General features: G+C 46.7%; 1 protein-coding gene across 1 annotated transcript; it reads right to left on the bottom strand.

Annotated features, from left to right (window-relative positions):
• Positions 1 to 595: 595 nt before the first annotated feature.
• On the bottom strand, positions 596 to 15,760 carry RBM5 (RNA binding motif protein 5). Its single transcript, XM_057374832.1, has 24 exons — positions 15,616 to 15,760; positions 15,044 to 15,509; positions 14,669 to 14,824; positions 12,674 to 12,743; positions 12,065 to 12,138; positions 9,704 to 9,787; positions 9,228 to 9,288; positions 9,000 to 9,065; positions 8,692 to 8,852; positions 7,545 to 7,642; positions 6,973 to 7,060; positions 6,672 to 6,749; positions 6,506 to 6,578; positions 5,901 to 5,986; positions 5,504 to 5,582; positions 5,153 to 5,244; positions 4,457 to 4,621; positions 3,836 to 3,982; positions 3,683 to 3,754; positions 2,794 to 2,973; positions 2,517 to 2,591; positions 2,005 to 2,102; positions 1,789 to 1,918; positions 596 to 1,274 (listed from the first exon to the last, which is right to left on the bottom strand). Exons 1-24 carry the CDS (start codon positions 15,630 to 15,632, stop codon positions 1,149 to 1,151), a joined length of 2,742 nt encoding a protein of 913 aa, XP_057230815.1. The 5' UTR covers positions 15,633 to 15,760; the 3' UTR covers positions 596 to 1,148.
• Positions 15,761 to 17,032: the final 1,272 nt, after the last annotated feature.

The following is a 17,032-nucleotide window of genomic DNA, read 5'->3' on the forward strand; positions in this document are numbered from 1 at the left end:
GCTCGTGCTTCATTCTAMTCCTTTCTGTGCCCACCTGGACAGTAGGAAAGGCCACTGCTGGCTCAGCTTTGTGTGGAGGCTGAGCAAAGCCCACAGCCAACAGCATGAGTGAGCCCCCTCTGCTCATCCTGGCTCTTGGGAAGGAGTGTGTACAAGGCACAGGCAGAGGAACAGAAAATCAGGGACGGGACAGCTGCAGGACACCTCTGTTGAGCATCATCCTCTCATCACCCAGCCTGCAGCAGCTCCCCAAAGCATCGAGGTAAGCCAGAGGGGGGCACACTGGAACCTCCCCAGAAATGTCACAAGGGTCACTACCCTCCCCGCCAGCCCCCAGCCCACCACAGGACCAGCAGGTAACACCAAGGGGCTCCTGGGCAGCTGCAGACACTGCTGCTGGTCCTCTCCTGCTCCTACAGTGGYGGCAGGAAGGGCTACASAGAGRTCTGATGCTCCACCAGCCACCGTCYATGCTGGAGTTGTGAGAAAGACGCAAAGAACAAGGTACAGMACAGGGATGAAAGGAGGGAGGCGAGTGGAGCTGCATGGAACGGAGACTCCAGGATGAAATCTCATCAAAGAAGCAGAACGACAGAAAGGACAAGTAGCATTGGCAACTCAATACTTCATTCACCCACTGAGAAACAGAAATAGGATAATTTTTGGATGTATTTCATTTGGAAATGAGCCAAATTGGCACCTATAATCAAAGTCTTCAAAAAGTCTATACAAAGATGTATCATACAAAATGTACAGGAAAATTCTCCAAAAAAATCCAGACAGACAATACAACAAAAGGAGAGCAGAGACAAGTTTGAAAGCACAGCTAACAGGTCCTGCTGCTGCTCCAGGGGGCAGGAGGAGCATCTGGACAACAACGCTAAAACATGGAATACATTACACTATATACACGACCATACAAAGTTCAGCCATCCCCTTTGGTCTAACCAGAAGCTCTCCAGCATGAAGTTGGGTCAGTTCAAACAATCTGCTCATGGAAGTGTTTGTTACATGCCGAGCAGGGAACAAYGTCCAAGGGAATGAAATGGTCAACTCTAAACCAAAGCAGAATACAGCCAGGTCACCAAGGCTATGGAGTTTAACAGTCAGTTCTTGCTAACAAGGAAGTGCTCTGCAGGCCAGAGGAGTTACTCCATCTCCGTGAAGCGAGCGAACATGGCTTTCCGCACCGCATCTTTGTATGAGTCTGCCGTGGAGACGCCGTAGGAGCTGCCCTTGGCTCCCAAGCCAGCTCCTCTCATTCGTACTTGGGCCTGCAGGGGAAGAGACCACACTTCAGCTTTGCTGCAAGCAGCCAGACCACCACCAAAGATACCAACACTCCAGGCAGCTTCCCAAGCTTCTCTGAGGATCTTCACAGCCATGAATACCAACATGGACACCAAGAGACTGAAGTACACACAACACCCCATCTTTACTGGCTTTGTGCTACTCTGACCCCACCCAAAATGCACACAACAGTTCCCAACAGCACAACCAGGAGAATAGGCAAGACTAGGAAAGTCAACAGCTGGAAAGAGGGCAGCCCTTCTTGGGGTACTGGGGCCACAATGCCTCAGGATTCAAGTGCCAAAGGGAAAAAGAAGCCCTGCCTCTGCTTCAGCATCTGATGGGACAAACACGAAGAGGAGCCAGCACAAACAGAGGCAGCTTTGCTGTAGCTGGCACAGTTTATTCCTGAGTTTTCCAGCAGCAAATGCTTYTGGTTAAAAAAAGAAAAAAACAAAGGCACCAAATTTCCTCAAGGAGAAACCCCTCTTTACTTACCTCAATGGGTGCTGTGATGCCCTGACATTTTCTTCCCAAGCCTGAACCTTCCCTCCAGCCCATGGCCTGTAGCATCTTGTTCCCTATATTACTGTTGTCAAGGCCATCTTTTGTGGGCTGCTCGTAATTCCTGCAGGAAGAAGAGACAAGTSAACAAGTTACACTCACTGCTCACAGTGCACTAAGGCAATTGCTGAGGAGCTTTCAGATACTTACACTGTGCCTGCATCGTAGACCTTCTTACGCTTAGGCTCTGGGGGCTCAGGGATGCCGTACTTTTCCCGCCTCTCAGCTGCTCTGTCTCTGTATTTCATCTACATAAAGCAACTACAGTTAGCATGGATTTCAAGAGAGTCAGATAAACACCTGCTACTACAGAAYGGTGTGCACTGCAGCCCACTAAAACTAACACCACAGACAGCAGAACCCCAGACACAAGTCCCTGGAGCACCATCTGAACCAGCACTGGAGCAGGAAGAAACTTGAAGGTTTCTAGTCCCAGTGTGGCAGCCGTGAGCTGGAGGTGGAATGACCCCTCCCTGCTAAGCCACATCTGTGGGATATGGGACACTTCTCTCCACGTAACAGGGGAGCTCTGAACCTTGACTGGAAAAGGGGTTGGCTTACAAGGATTATCTCGAGTGACGTGTGTCAGGATAAGGAGAGCTCAACAGATCACCTGTGCAGGTTTTCCATTAGCTACTCATCTGGCTCATCTCAACACTGACCTCTCTCTCACGCAGTTCCAAGGCTTCAAGTTCCTGTTCAGAAAGCTTTGATCTCCTATAGATATCCATGTTTTGCTGAAACAAGAAGAGAGGTTCACTTTGACAACATGAAATGCATAACAGCTCTTTTTAAATAAAGTAGCTGACTTTTGGGAGAGCAACAATCCACTTGTACATTTTTGCTTTGAGAGAAGTATTTTCCAAACCATAGCGTGCCTCATGGCTTTGGTTTACACAYTGACAAACAAGTATTTTCCTCATCACACAGTGTAACTACCTTGTGCAAATCGGACAGCTGCTGGTGCCGAATCAGCGCATCTTTGTTTGGGAACTGTCTTCTACACAGCAGACAAGCCATCTTCTTCCAGTCAGTCAGCTTCTCCTCCTCATTCTCCATTCTTTCCAGTAAGTCTTCATCATTGTCACTGTCACCACTGTAGGCAGCCACAAGGCCACGCTGAAAGCAAGGACAGCGTTAAGGGGTGTGCAACAGTGCCACCACAGYTCAGAGAGGACAGAGAGGGAACACAGGCTGCAGATGTTTATCACAGAAGGAACAGCATGCTCCCATTAAGGATGAAATCACAGGAAGGCTGAGGTTGGACAGGACCACTGGAAGTCATCTAGTCTAAAATCTCCACTTAAGCAGCATCCCCCCATTAGCACACACTGCTCAGGACTGTGTCCTCATGATCTCTGAGTATCTCCACAGCCTGTCCAGAAAGCCTGTTCCAGTGCYCTGTTACCCTCATACTCCCCTGAGTCAGGGTTCTTAAGGGCTGGGCCTTGGCAGTGAAGACACAAACAAAGGTGTTCAGTATTTCAGCCTTCTCTACAATCTCTGTTGCGAGGGTCCCTGTTCTARTAAGTACTGGGCCCACACTTTTACAGCACTGCGACTCAAAAGAAACACATACCACAGCTGCCTGCCACAGCTCCCACTAGCCAAACAAGGCTTTTAAGTACAGCACATGTAGAAACCTCAAAACCTCAACTGAGCTCACGGCTAGAAAGAAYCACAGCTGTCCTCAGTGCACATCCCCGTCTCCCAGCCTACTGCACTTGCAGCACAGCACTGCAACCACCAGGACCAGTTTTTACAGATAATGCTATGGAAACCYAGGCTGGAAAGCAAGTGTTGGCTAGAGGTCCTCTACCATACTCACCTTTAAAGGATTTTCATCATCCCCGTTTTTCAACACCTCTGGCAAGATCTGCTGTCGCTCAGACAGAGCTCCCTGGATGAGACAAGAACGCCATGAGCATGGGGCTCTCTGTCAACACAATTCCCCACCATACACCACTGCCAGCACTTTCACCTTTTTCTCAAAGAGGGCAAAGCCTGCATCTGCAGCTGCTGACTCCTTCCGCTCCTCCTCTCTGGTACTCAGTGGYTGGAAGCTGTTCTTGAAGTTCTCCTTCTGCTTGTTCAAACTCTTTGCCCAGCGTTCCATGTCTTTAGCAATCTGAAATGCAGAGYGGTTTGCTCATACAGCTCCTCTCAAAGCTATCAATCTCTTATGACACACATTCAAGCTCACATGCAGTTTCAGAATATGTCAACCCACTACCTTTTATTTTTAAACCACGGGACACTGGATGTAGTGCAGCTGTTTCCCTGTATACAGTGTTCAAAGATACTGCAGCTTGCTGCTTTTACTGTACAAACCCTTCTTATCAAACTAATCCTCTAAGTGACGGCTCAGTTATACTCCCACTGATCCTGGCAGGATTCCATAAGCAGTCCTCCTATGCAGAGCTTATTTCTGCACTGAAGCCTCGCCAACTCCACCTCTCCTCAACCCCCTGCAATGCCTGCAAATTGAAGGCACGCACCCCACTGAGTAACCTAGGATTTCCTTTGTCATGAACAAGGACAARTATTATCCTGTTCCACAGAAAATACTTTATTCCAGTTATGATTCCATTCTGCCTTTTACCTGTTGGGCTGTTTTACTTTTAGGCTTCTCCTTCTTCTCTTTCACTTCTTTGGTGGTGGTTGTTGTAGCTGTCTGTTGGTACGAGACACCTTCTGCTGCAGGCATGTAGGTCTCCTTCTCGCCATCCCAGTACAGGTACTGCTGGGTTAAGGCATTGTAGTAATACTGCCAGAGGGAAGGAGAGGGAGACAGTTAAACAACTCACACAAGCTCAGTGTCCACGGGAGAACCCAAGCAAGCTGATTCACACTAGTGCATCGCACRGGAAGGCGTTTTGTAGAGTCCAACAAAGTTTTGCAGACTCCACAGAGGAGTCAAAAGGCAGGAAGTGGCTGAAGCCTCTGTCCCCAAACACARGCGGCTCTGCCCAACAGCACTATGGAGAACCTTTTGCTTCTCCCAAGAGACGACCCACCAGAGCCCAGAGCTGGGTGCACTCCGCAACGAAATAGCTCAGTTACAGTGGCTGTGACAAGTGCTAATCCTATATGGGCCAAATGTGGAGGAAAATTAAGGAAAAGGAGAGAAAAATGCAGGGCTATACCACAGGGAAATCAAGTCCCAGCCCTACACACACTGCTGAGAGTTATCTGCAACATTTGGTATGTTGTGCACTTCAAATGTCACTCATATGATGAGATATAGGGAACTAATGGACCTTAACAGTTAAGACATGTGGGAAGAACTTGTGTTTACCTGGGAATTAGGATCATAGTAGAGCCCTGTTATAGGATCATAATAATATCCTGAAGATTCATCATATTGGTAGGTGGAAGTATCAGGGACAGCTGTAAAAAAATTAAAGTGTGGGACATGGTCGTTCCAGACGAATTCAGACAGGTATCTTTCTACATTTCAGGTAAAATTCGGAGATTATAGCAGCCACGACGGCAGACACGTCTGTAAAGGGCTCTTAACCACCCGTGCAGCCAACGCTCTCCAGGGGCAGCTTCACCACGACACGGTGATGGAGCACTTGGCCAAAGCCGAGTCTCTCTTGCTACAGTGACAGAAACTTGTCCCCAAGAGAAGCAACCGAGCACTTACCGTACTTGGTTCCAGGCACTACGCCAGTCGGAGGAGCTGCCTGTGCCTGAGTGCTAGTGGTAGGTGGTGCTGATTGTGTCTGAAAAAAACCCAAACCAGAAACCTCAATTAGAAAATCTGTCACCAAGAAAACAAGGACAGCAAGCCAAGGCATGTGCAGCACACCCCACACGTACGACAGCTAACTCCTCCTCACCAGCATGCTTGGTACTTACCTACAGCAAAGAACAAAACCATCAGAGAGAAGAAATGGCAGGTGACTTATGACCACAGGCACTGTGACTAACTCATGGACACTCACAAGCTTTGCTGTACCACCCACTTCAAAAAGAAAAGGCTACAGCTAAACCACATATCCCAGGCTTTGAAAGAAAGGAATAATCAGTGCTGTAATTACCGGAGAGTCAGGTGAGTTTGTCTGCTGATTATACAGCTGAGGACTCTGGGACACAACTGCAGCTGTGGTGGTAGTGACCGGAGCTCCTGCCAAAAGAGAGCAGCAACGCATAAGCCAAGTAATTTGTAAAACAGYACTGCATCCTAGGGCAAAAATTACTTTGTTTATAGTTTCAGCGACTAATTCCAGCTCCAGCAACCAAACAAGGCAATAAATGTTCAAAAGGAGATAGATACACAGTGGGTATTTTCTGCCCAGCCAAGGAATAGTTTCCTTTTCAGGAGGAAATATTCTGCTCCCAAAGTCAGCAATTCCTGGCCTCTACAGCTGTTGGTGCTGAACACTGTCAGAGCTGCTTACACTGCTCTCGTAAGTTCAAGGCCTTTGTCAATGGTCTGAAAGAGGCTTCTCTCTCATCTTGCATGAGAGGTTCTACTTCAATAAATCKGTTACAGTTCTCTACTAATGCATTCAAGACATCCTCAGAGCAAATGAGCCAAGTCTTCTTTTACACAACAAAATAACATAAAAGCTGAGGCAAAATACTATAGCTACTGCAAAATTATCATTATGCACAATTGCTTCTTAGATGCTGGAAACACTACCTGATATGGTAGCTGTGTCTGTGTCCAACACTCCTCCTTGATTTTGGTAGTACTGCTGATAATCCTGGGAATACTGCAAAGGGAAATGAATGACAACACAAGTTGTATAACTGGCATACCCAGGTTATGACAACCTACTGCTTAGAGCACAATCTCTACTACTGACCTGAGCATACTGTGAGTATCCATCCTGCCCTGACTGGAGGTAGTTGTAGTCAAGGGTGCTGCCCTCTCCAGTCTGTGGCTGAAATTCAAGAAGGTAATTTTTGTCAGGGACGGGTAAACTGCTTCATTASAGAATTTCATGCACCCCACTGCTTAGGCTCTAAACTGATTGTGGACTAGATGTGTCATGGCTGGACTTGAGATTAAACAGTTCAAAAAAGCAAGTGGGCAGCAAGGGCAATTACATGGTCTGCATTTTCATTTTTCAGGAAAGCAGGACTATAAGTATCTCCAAATCATACCTGAGTGGATGACCACTGGGCTGCAGCAATGGCTGTACTTGCCACAGAGAAGGCGCTAACTCTGTTACCATCTGGGAGAAGCAGGTCCCTGCAATCACAAAAATCAGGCAACTGAGTAAGTACTGATTTTGGTTCAAGTGTCTCCCTATGCAAGCAGTGGARTCTGCCCTTACACATGTATTTCTTGGCAGCTATAAAACATTTGGAATGCAATGAATGAGCCAAAACACTGCTTGGCAAGTAAAGGAACTTCAGGTTCATTGTTGTACAGTCAGTAACAAGTCAGGAGGTCTCCAAGGAAACAAATGTACTGTGCACACAAACAGTTACGGCGTTATCTTCAGAGGACTGGAAATAGGGGTGTGGGGAACACTGCTTTCACTCTCCTCATAGACAGTGAAGAGCAGGATGCATGCAACAAAAGCGACTTAAGGGAAGCAAAACTCTGGAGTTAAAATTAGCGTAATAAAGGCCTGAGTAACAAGAAACTTCAAATATAAATGGAATGGGGGCTGCACGAATGAAAAAAAGAGCAAAATCCAAAAATGTAACTGACTGCTATTGCAACTCACTTTCTGGCGCTCTTAGCAAAGTCAACACCAATTGTTTTGCCATCAATTTTTAACGGTGGCTGAAGACTTTGTAAAATCTGTAGCAGTTGAGAAGCATCCTGTAACAAAAAATACTCATTACTACAAGAGGCAGTTTAATGAGAGGGACTCAGAGTTCCCAAAACTCACACCTTTTCACTCACATACAGCTGCCAAAACCAGCTAAAGATGTAAAGCCACCTCCATCTCCTCGTATTGCACACATCCATAAGATTACAGTGAGACCCGTAACAACCCATGTGAAAATACTAAGCATTTTCTGTGGTCACTAAATATTAAGTATGTTCTAAAATCTTAGCTTTATCGAGACCCAAATTACTCCAAACGGGTCATCAGCAAAAAATGAGATCAGGCACCTGTTTCAATCCAACCATCTGCTTTCCTCCAACTAAAGCAGGTACAAACAGATCACACTGCTTCTTGAGTTTGATGCACAGACTCACTGAATTATTTAGGTTGGAACTGACCTTTAAAATCATCAAGTCCAACTGTTAACTCACCACTGCCAAGTCCACCACTACACATCCCTCAGTGTCACATGCACCTCCAGGAACAGATTCACTGCCTTTCAGGAACCCCCTGCCAGCATATGACCTCCCTGAAACTTAGAAGGCTCTTGTATCTCACAGCAAATTTCTGAATTTCAATTTATGGCTGTTGYCTATTGTCCTATCCTTGCATATCCTTGAGAATAGGATTCTGCTGTCCCTTCGCCTTCGCACTGGATACTGCTGAGAAGAGAAACATCTGCCTCCTCCTCTCAAGGTGGAAGAAGCCTAAATCTATGCACCTACTCCCACACTGTATGCCCCAGATCTTAGAATCTGTCAGTAAAGTAGGATCCCACAGAAGTATTTTTGCAATTCAAACACAAAGCTAGGCTGCAATCCAGAACAGCACTCTGCTACAAAAATAGCTTTTCAATGTGCTCCCAACATCCCACCACCTTCTTTGAAACAGCACATACTGATTATCAGCTTTGACACACTGTGTCCATCACCCTCCCTGAATGGGGCCAGTCCTTCAGACAGCTCAGGGCTCTGAATACTGCAGGGAGCGAASGACATTAACTAGCTGTTTTACTCCAGAACATCACTAAGGTCCTCACCATGGCAGAAGACAGCTGCACAAATGCAAAGCCTCTGTTCTGCTGRGTCTGCTTGTCTTTGATAAGACGAATATTATTGACTGCCAGAGATGCATATGGAGACAAGGCAGTCATGATGGATTCCACYACTGTGTGAGGAGCAATGTTCCGGAGGATGATAGCTAAAGAGAAAAAGTACAACATTAGAAGTGCATACTATGGCTCTGCAGAATATTTCAAGTCCTTCAGCTGGCAGGCTGAGGTACAGGAAGGATTTTTAGTACCTGTGTTTACATCTTGCGTTCTAGCATAAGACAAAGATCACTTACTATCACAGTAATAATCCACCGACTGAACGGCTTCTGCTGCTCCAGGGGGTACCTCCTGTTCTGAATCTTTGGAAGAAGAGAAAATACTTAAAGTCACAACATGGTTCATTTACTTTAAACTCACCATTTCACAAGCCAGTCTAAGACCTACATGGAACTCTGCTTCCTACATTAGCCASAAAGTTTCCCACAAAACCAAACACAATCAAAGAGATTGTGGCAACGTACCGAATTTATCCGCTCCACAGCGGAAGCATTTTAGCCTCCTTCTGAAGTTGTAAAGGCAGCACTGTGACAAACAAGAGAAGCCTAGTAAGAACCTGAATAACTTTTACAATGCTTCATTTGCTGYACACTAACAAAACCCAGACATTCACACAAAGTAACACAATGAAGCTAAACCCACCAGAATAATCCAGAGCATCGAAAGTAACCCTTATCTGCACCACAGCTGCTTTTCAGTACATCCCAGCTACTTTTTCCCTAGTCATCCCAAATTAGTAATTTTAACTGTRTGGTCTTTAGCTGACAATCCCAGCCACAGTGACTACTGTAAAAAGCACAATGTTAAATGGGAACACACGATGGGGAGTAATTAAAATTTATGAGGAGCAGAAGTAGGTTTGATTCAGGTGTCACTTTCACTGAGCAAGTGGAGAGGTCTAGAGCCAAGACAAACKCTTCCATAAAAACATGTATTGTACCTTGTTGCAAAGCCAGTCCTCAAATTTAGGCCTTGGGTTGCTGTAGTGCATTGCAATCTGCTTCCCCTGAATCACCAGCTTTTTCTGCAAAAAAAGTGGTTTCAATTATTCCTGTATCAAGACGCATATGTCCATTTTCCCATGGCAGAGCACCCTTCGGAGGAATCAGTGCTCCTGAATTAAATGGACAACATATGGGGAGGATGTGGAGGACAACCACCGCCACCTACACCCTGCCCATCCAATCCTGCAGAGAGGAGGACGAGGGCAGTAAGAGAATGGGATGTGGAGCCAAGATAAACGGAATCAGGGAGTGTTGAAAAAGCTGCCAAACACTAAACGCTGACAAGGAACCAGAAAGTGTCTCGAAGGAGACAAAGTCCTAATCTGCTGCGGTCAGGATTAACACGTTTTTAGGAGTCTCTTTGCCCCCACATTTCTATTCACTTCTGGTATTGCACTGAACGACTTTTGAAACATGTCCTTAGGTGACTGCTTCACTTCATCCCCTACTCCAAAACACCCCAGACCTTTTAACCACCACATTTGGATTTACTTTTCCAAGCACACTTCAGAAGTGTCCCCTTGAAAATACAGTAATTCCTCCCAAAGGGACCCTGCTTAGACTTCTTGAAGGCTGGATTACAAGTGCCATCAACTGAAACATAACTCAAGAGTGGTTTCATTTGACTATATCATCAGTTCAATTGGAAGCCTGCACAAGAGGTTTGTGTTCTTCATTCAGGCAGGAGCTCTCCAAAATGAGTAACTAGACTGCATGTGAAGCTTCTCCAGGGATAGGAAAAGTTCATATTGCTTTCAGCATGTCCTCTCACTCTGACTTCAGAGGAGTTAGGAATTTATAGCTATTAAGAAGCCTTGACTCTCAGCCTCACGCTTTGCCAACCGTGGGTATGCAGAATGGCCTTTCAAAATATGGCTATCAACATATTTTGGTCAAAGAGGTGGAAGCACATCTGAGGAAGTGCATATTAGAGACCACACCCCAGACACTGCAATGGCAGAACCATTTTTATGGCAGGTTGGCTTTCTGCAGAGGTACCAGTGTCAGGACCAGTGGTGTTTTTGATAACAGGGTCTGACACAGATCTAGCACGTAGCATGAATAAGGCTCTCACATTCTGCACAACTAAATAGGGCAAAGCCATTGCTCCTACCGGCAGGAGGGAGGGTTGGAGGGCCCAGCACTCACTGGATGTGCACACATAGAAACAAGGCTGCTGGCATAGTTGCAATACATCATTCTGTCATCTAACAGTCAGCAACCCGGTTGCTGGGGACAGGCTATGTTTTCCCTACTACTAAGGTGGCTGGTTACYGGAGTGAATTTGAGTGTATTTCAGTAAGTTATGCATCAGTACAGCTTTGTATATATTAAAACAATTTCTGAAAATATGCCCAGCTTTAATTTCGTATTAGTCTTTGCCCTGCAGCCACCTGCCCTCCTGAGCAGGAAAACAGAATTTGAAGGCTGCTCTCTGGCAGGAGAAATCAACCATAGCATAGGACATATGAAGCACTATTCCAGCACACAGCACATGACAACTTCCATCTGCTGGAACTGCCGTGAATCCCACTGCGGTGCCATTTCTTTACTATAACATGAACAAAGAAAGACAGCCATCAGGCTGCCATGGGACCACTGCATCAAATACTCAGGTGCAAGAGTAATCAGTGATTTCATGCACTTTACTCACTTTGASAGTATTTTTAAGTTCTGTTGTTAAAATAGGTTGTGAATACTCAAAAAAGTAGCAAGGAAGTGAAACTGTTTGCAGTGCCACAGGAAARTATCATGGGAAAACAAGTCAGAGAATTCTTACTGCATTTTGGCTCCTGATCCTGATAGTAACAAAAAAGCCAAAATACAGAGCTTAACAGATGTGAGAACTCAGTGTCTACCTAACTGAGTTGAAATGAACATGCTTTTTAGTACAGAAGAGCCAGTTCCCCCTCTTTAACAGGAGTAACATTACTGCCAAGAACTGACGCTTCTCTTTCAGGGTTAACACCAACATAACATGGAGATGTGTTTTTTCTAACAGATAAAGAAACATCAAGTGGAAACAAACTAGCACTTTCTATCCACTACTAGCCAAATCCTCATGAGCCAATTAAATGGAAACAAAGTCATTTAAAACAATGGCACCTTTTACCAAAACAGAACTTTCTCTCCTAATTTTACCTTACATGTTACAAATTTTAATATATACAAAGCTTTTATTCTTTTAAATCATATTATGGAACAAACCACTCCTTCCACCTTTTTTTTTTTTTTTTGTTAAACTGTACAGACTTGTTCCATTTTCAGGAATATCTAGACTTGGTGAGTGAAGCAACCTGATTGGCTTCCATCCAGCTGGTAGCATCTTGAAAGTGATAAAACTCCACGAAGGCGAAACCACGGCTTACACCTAGAGACAGCATTCAGATATAGACGGGATACTTGTGTTAGTCAGTTCCTTTAAAACAGGCGAATCTCTCTCCAACTGCTTCATTACTTCATGACAAAGCAGCTTTACAAATGCGACGTCAACTGCTGGGATCTGCTCGTTATTTTGCCATGGCAAGGAACCAAGCTGCCTTTAACTGGCTACATTTCACTCGATTTGAATCCATGTTTAAGGGTAACCATGCAAGAGACTACATTCTATTAAATGGGTTTATACTATTATTACTTACCAATACCTGTTAACAAAACCCCCGGCAGACAGACTTCTTTTAACATGTTGACCAGCTATCTAAGTCTTCCAAAAAGCCACATTCCTTAGCCATGGCAAACCTTTTTTTTTTTTTTTTTTTTTTTTTTTTTTTTTTGTTTTTTTTTTTTTTTTTTTTTTTTTTTTTTTTTTTTTATTGCATGTGCTTGCAGTTTGGGGACAATTCTGGATACTCTTTTGGGCTGGGGAAGAGGAAGGCGATGTCAAAAACTGGATTAAGAGCTCTCACCTGTCTTTCTTTTCATCAGCCTCACGTCTGCAGGCTGAGGACCTTCAAAGGACTCAATAAGCTCACGAATCTGCAGGAGATTTTGATCGAACAGTTAAAATTTTTATAATTTGGTGAAGTCACAGAAATAACTCACCTTACAGCATATGCAGGAGATAGTGTTGAAATGTATCTCAGGCACAAAGAAAATATCTACTGAAAACCCAAAAGGGGATTGATGACATCAGAGAGCCCACATAATCTTTTGCTGCACACTAAACCAACTGTAATCCTCACTCAGGACACYGAATCATCTGAATCCCTGCAATCTGAGATTATTTGGGCAGTATTYGGCAAAGACTGTGCTAGACACCAAGTCTTTAATATTAACATTGCTGGTATCCCTCTCTCTGCATGTCTAAATACCCTTTGCTTATAGCAATGAAAAATGAGAAGCCTCCACTGCAAGGCACTGGAATGAGCATATTCCTAAGCCTTAAGCTAAAGATCTCATCCTCTTAACAGATCTCCAACAGTTTTTCAGAATGAAGTAGATTTGTGAAGAATGTGTCATCAAAAAAAAAAGCTAAAAAGACGTCAGTTCTTCAGCTGTAACAAAGCTGCTTAGGCTGCGACACAGGTGACATAAGTCACTGTGCAGAGGCATGAAGGAAAAAGAAACACTAACAAATATTTCAATTCTAAAGCAGAAGACAAAAGGTTTTTCTGCAGCTTTCAGGGAATTCAAATTACATTTCATCCAACAGGGCTGCTCAGCAGAATCAAAACTTATCTAAAGGTGCCCATTTATATGCTAACTAAAATATTACCAGCAATGCAAGTAGATTTTTAAGAAAAATGCAGAAAAAAAAMCCCCAGAAAACTGTGTACACAACTAAAAGTAGTGTTAAGAATTAAACTGTAAGTTCCAAARTGCATTGTCTACACTCTAAGGTAAGTGCAGAACGATGTTGCAGTTATTACACAACTGCAGAGCTACAACATCAGTATCTCAAAAGGAAGAACTGTTCTAAGTGCTCTGTGTAAYGCCTGAGTGGGCTGTCTCATTTGTATGCAGGAGCCTACCATTTATTTCAAGCACTCATGAAAATATTAAGAGCAATATACTCTCTTAGCAGTAAATAAGAATCCTCAGTATCAGGAAGGTAACAAGTAATCAATTAAAAAAAAAAAGAGGGAGAAAAATGGAAAAAAAAGTTCCATTGTAGAAATGGTGCAAAAGCATTCTGCGCACTAGCAATCAATGCCTGAACACCTTGGAGGCCGAGGTGGAGTCTGACTGAAAACAAACTGGGATAGCTCAGCTTTTACCCCTCAAATAACAGTCGTGGGCCTGTAGCTTGGTAACCAAAATAACCCAGCAGGAAAAAAAAAAAAAACCTAAAAAATAACCATACAGAAAAAACCTTAAAACTTTAACATCTTTTCATTAAATAAGTTAGACAAGCAAGTACCAAGCTCGTCAGTACTTGCTCCGTCAGCTCAGCAGCAGCCATTTTGACTCCCACAGCTGTGCCCACACAAAGCAGCTTTGTGCAGGGCTGTGCTCGACTGAGGAGCTCGGTGCCTGTGTGTGACCCCATCGGTCACAAGTTCTGGCCTCGATAAAGACCAGAAAAACTGACGAGTGCCACCTCTATGTCTCTGTCCCACTCCCCTCTCCCAGCAAAGGGGAGAAGCAGCAAAAAAACCTGTCTCTTCCCTTCCACATAGAAAAGCAGCAAAGAGCAGGTAGTTTAAAATCCACTCTTAGGGCAAGCAACCAAACATGCGGGAAAAAAACGAATATTCAGGGCTCCTCCGTTTGAAATGAACTGGTTAACATTGAACTGACCCCTGTTATTTAACACTGAGAGTTTAAACGCTTTCAGGACTCAAAATGGCAGCGCGACRGCGCTGGAGAGAGGCCACCATGATGCAGCGCTCAACAAAATGGCAGCAGCCGCTCCRGCACAGCCCTGCCTGGCGGCAAGGCAGGCACAGCTCTGTACTCACATCGTTCTCCGTAACCGTGATGGGGAGCCCACGCAACATGATGGTCTTGCTTTCTTTTTCATCGTTAATATCGTTCCTGTAGTCGTGCTCTCCGTAGTCGCCATCGGAATGGTACCCATCCTCTGATTTGTCGCTGTTCCTGCGCTCACGCTCCCTCTGGAAATCAGCGCCCAGGATTAGCCACCGCGATTCCCTGCAGCGTATCCCCGCAGTGCCACACGAACGGACAGCGACACTGACACCGGCTGCCWGCCCCGGGCCGGTCCCCGGGCCTCGGCCAGCGCTGCAGGATCACACCCGCTCCCGGTGCCCTCCGCCCCGCACACCCCGCAGTGCCGGACCCAGCCCCCGACCGGGCTCGCCCGCCGCGCTCACCTCGGGGCTATCGTAATCGCGGCTGTCGTAGTCTCTATCATAGTCTCGGCTATCGCGACTGTCGTAGTCTCGGCAATCCCGGCTATCGTAGTCCCGGCAATCGTAGTCTCGGCTGTCCCGGCTGTCGTAGTCTCGGCTGTCCCGGCTGTCGTAGTCGCGGCAATCTCGGCTGTCGTAGTCTCGGCAATCGCGGCTGTCGCGACTGTCGTAGTCCCGGCAGACCCGGCTGTCTCGACTGTCGTAGTCTCGACTGTCGTAGTCGCGGCAGTCTCGGCTATCGCGGCTGTCGTAGTCTCGGCTATCGTAGTCTCGGCTATCGTAGTCGCGATAGTCATCGTAGCGGTCGCGGCGCTCCTCACTGGACCTCTTGTAGTCATCCCTGCGCCGGCTGCGGGACTCCCGCTCGTCGCGGTCCTCCCTCTCCACGATGGAGCCATAGCGGCCGCTCCGCTCCGTCCTGCTCACCCTGTGGGGCACAGAGGGCCGAGCGTGAAGCGCCCGCCGCGACCCCCACCACTGCCCACCACTGCCCGCCTCCTCCCGTCTCCCCTCACCCTCCCGCCGCCGCTCACCGCTTGTCCGAGCCCATGCCGCCGCCCAGGATCCGCAGGCACCCGGCACAGCACTGTCCGGCACCACACGCCGAGCACACCCGCGCAACCCCTCTCACTGCCTCGCCACAAAATGGCGCCGAGGGGACCGCCCGTCTTCTACCCAGCAGCCACCTCGCGCATCGACTGGAAGCTTCSAAGCGGGGCGCATGCGCAGCGCCGCGGAGCACGCCGGGAGATGTAGTTGGGGGCGCCGCCATTAAGGGTCCTGCGGTCCGCCTTGTCCCCCTTACAGGACAGGGATGCTCAGTGCCCCGTCCAGCTTGGCCCTGAATATTGCCAGGGATGGGGCAGCCGCAGCTGATCTGTGAAACATGTGCCAGTGTCTCGCCTCAGGGCACTTCTTCTTTATGTCCAATCTAAAACTGCCTTCTTTTCGTTGTGCCTTGTCCTATCACTACATGCCGCACCCAAAGTTCCTCTCCAACCTTCTTGGAGCCTCTTTAGTCACTGGAAGGGGCTCTGAGTGTTCTCCAGAGTGACCAATGCCAGCTCCTCCAGCATGTCAATAGCTAAATAGTTATTCTGCCCGCAAGGGAGGACGTGGGGCTGTACCCCCACCTGCACTGCTTGGGCTCATGTGGCCAAGCCCAGGAGCTACAAAAYCACCGAGACTTTCGCCCCAGCAAAAGGTCCTCTCCATGTTCYGAGCGAAAAGGGCAGCTCTGCCTCCTTCCCACAACATCAACACCGGTCGTGCTCCTGCACAACCACTGCTGCCTGAACCCGCACCCCTTGGAGCACAGCAGGGGTGGGCAGAGGCTCCAACAGAACACTTCAAACCACATGCAAATGCTAGGGTGCAGTCAGGTCCTCCTCAATGCCTGACCCTCAGCCMTGTCTGTTTGATAGGGACCCAAGAAGACACATTTAACACACAAAATGGTGCCAGCTTTAACCCTCTCAAAACAGTTTTCTTAGTCTTGGAGCATGGTGGAGAGGGGCTGGCTGGAGGGCAGTGTTAGGAAAATTAATCCACAARCACCAGAGGTTTATGTCCAAAAGGGAGACAGAGGATCCTGCAACTTTATTCATGAATAAAGGGAGAGGTCGTGGGCATTTTCCATGGGGTCTCTCAAACTCAATAGAGGACGCAGCCTCTTTTWATCCTAATTTCCCGGCCGCAGTTCCCTCTCTCTTTCCCCACTGGCTGAGGTACTTGAGAGGTACAGGCTGCCTGAAATGCCTGATGGAACCCGCCYSCCCCTTCTATCATACATTGCCCCCTTTCAATACACATCTCTGTGTCTCTGCTCTTGTAGTCTATTAACATAGTCTGGGATAACTCAATCCTATGGAAATCCTTTCTGTTGTTTCCTTCTATCTCCCAGTATCAGCCTTATCTTACCCCCAGAGTCAGTCTGCTTGTAAAGACACT

This window comes from Malurus melanocephalus, unplaced genomic scaffold (assembly GCF_030028575.1).
Source record: "Malurus melanocephalus ecotype Western Australia unplaced genomic scaffold, MMel_1.1 scaffold_233, whole genome shotgun sequence".
In the NCBI taxonomy this organism is placed as follows: domain Eukaryota; kingdom Metazoa; phylum Chordata; class Aves; order Passeriformes; family Maluridae; genus Malurus; species Malurus melanocephalus.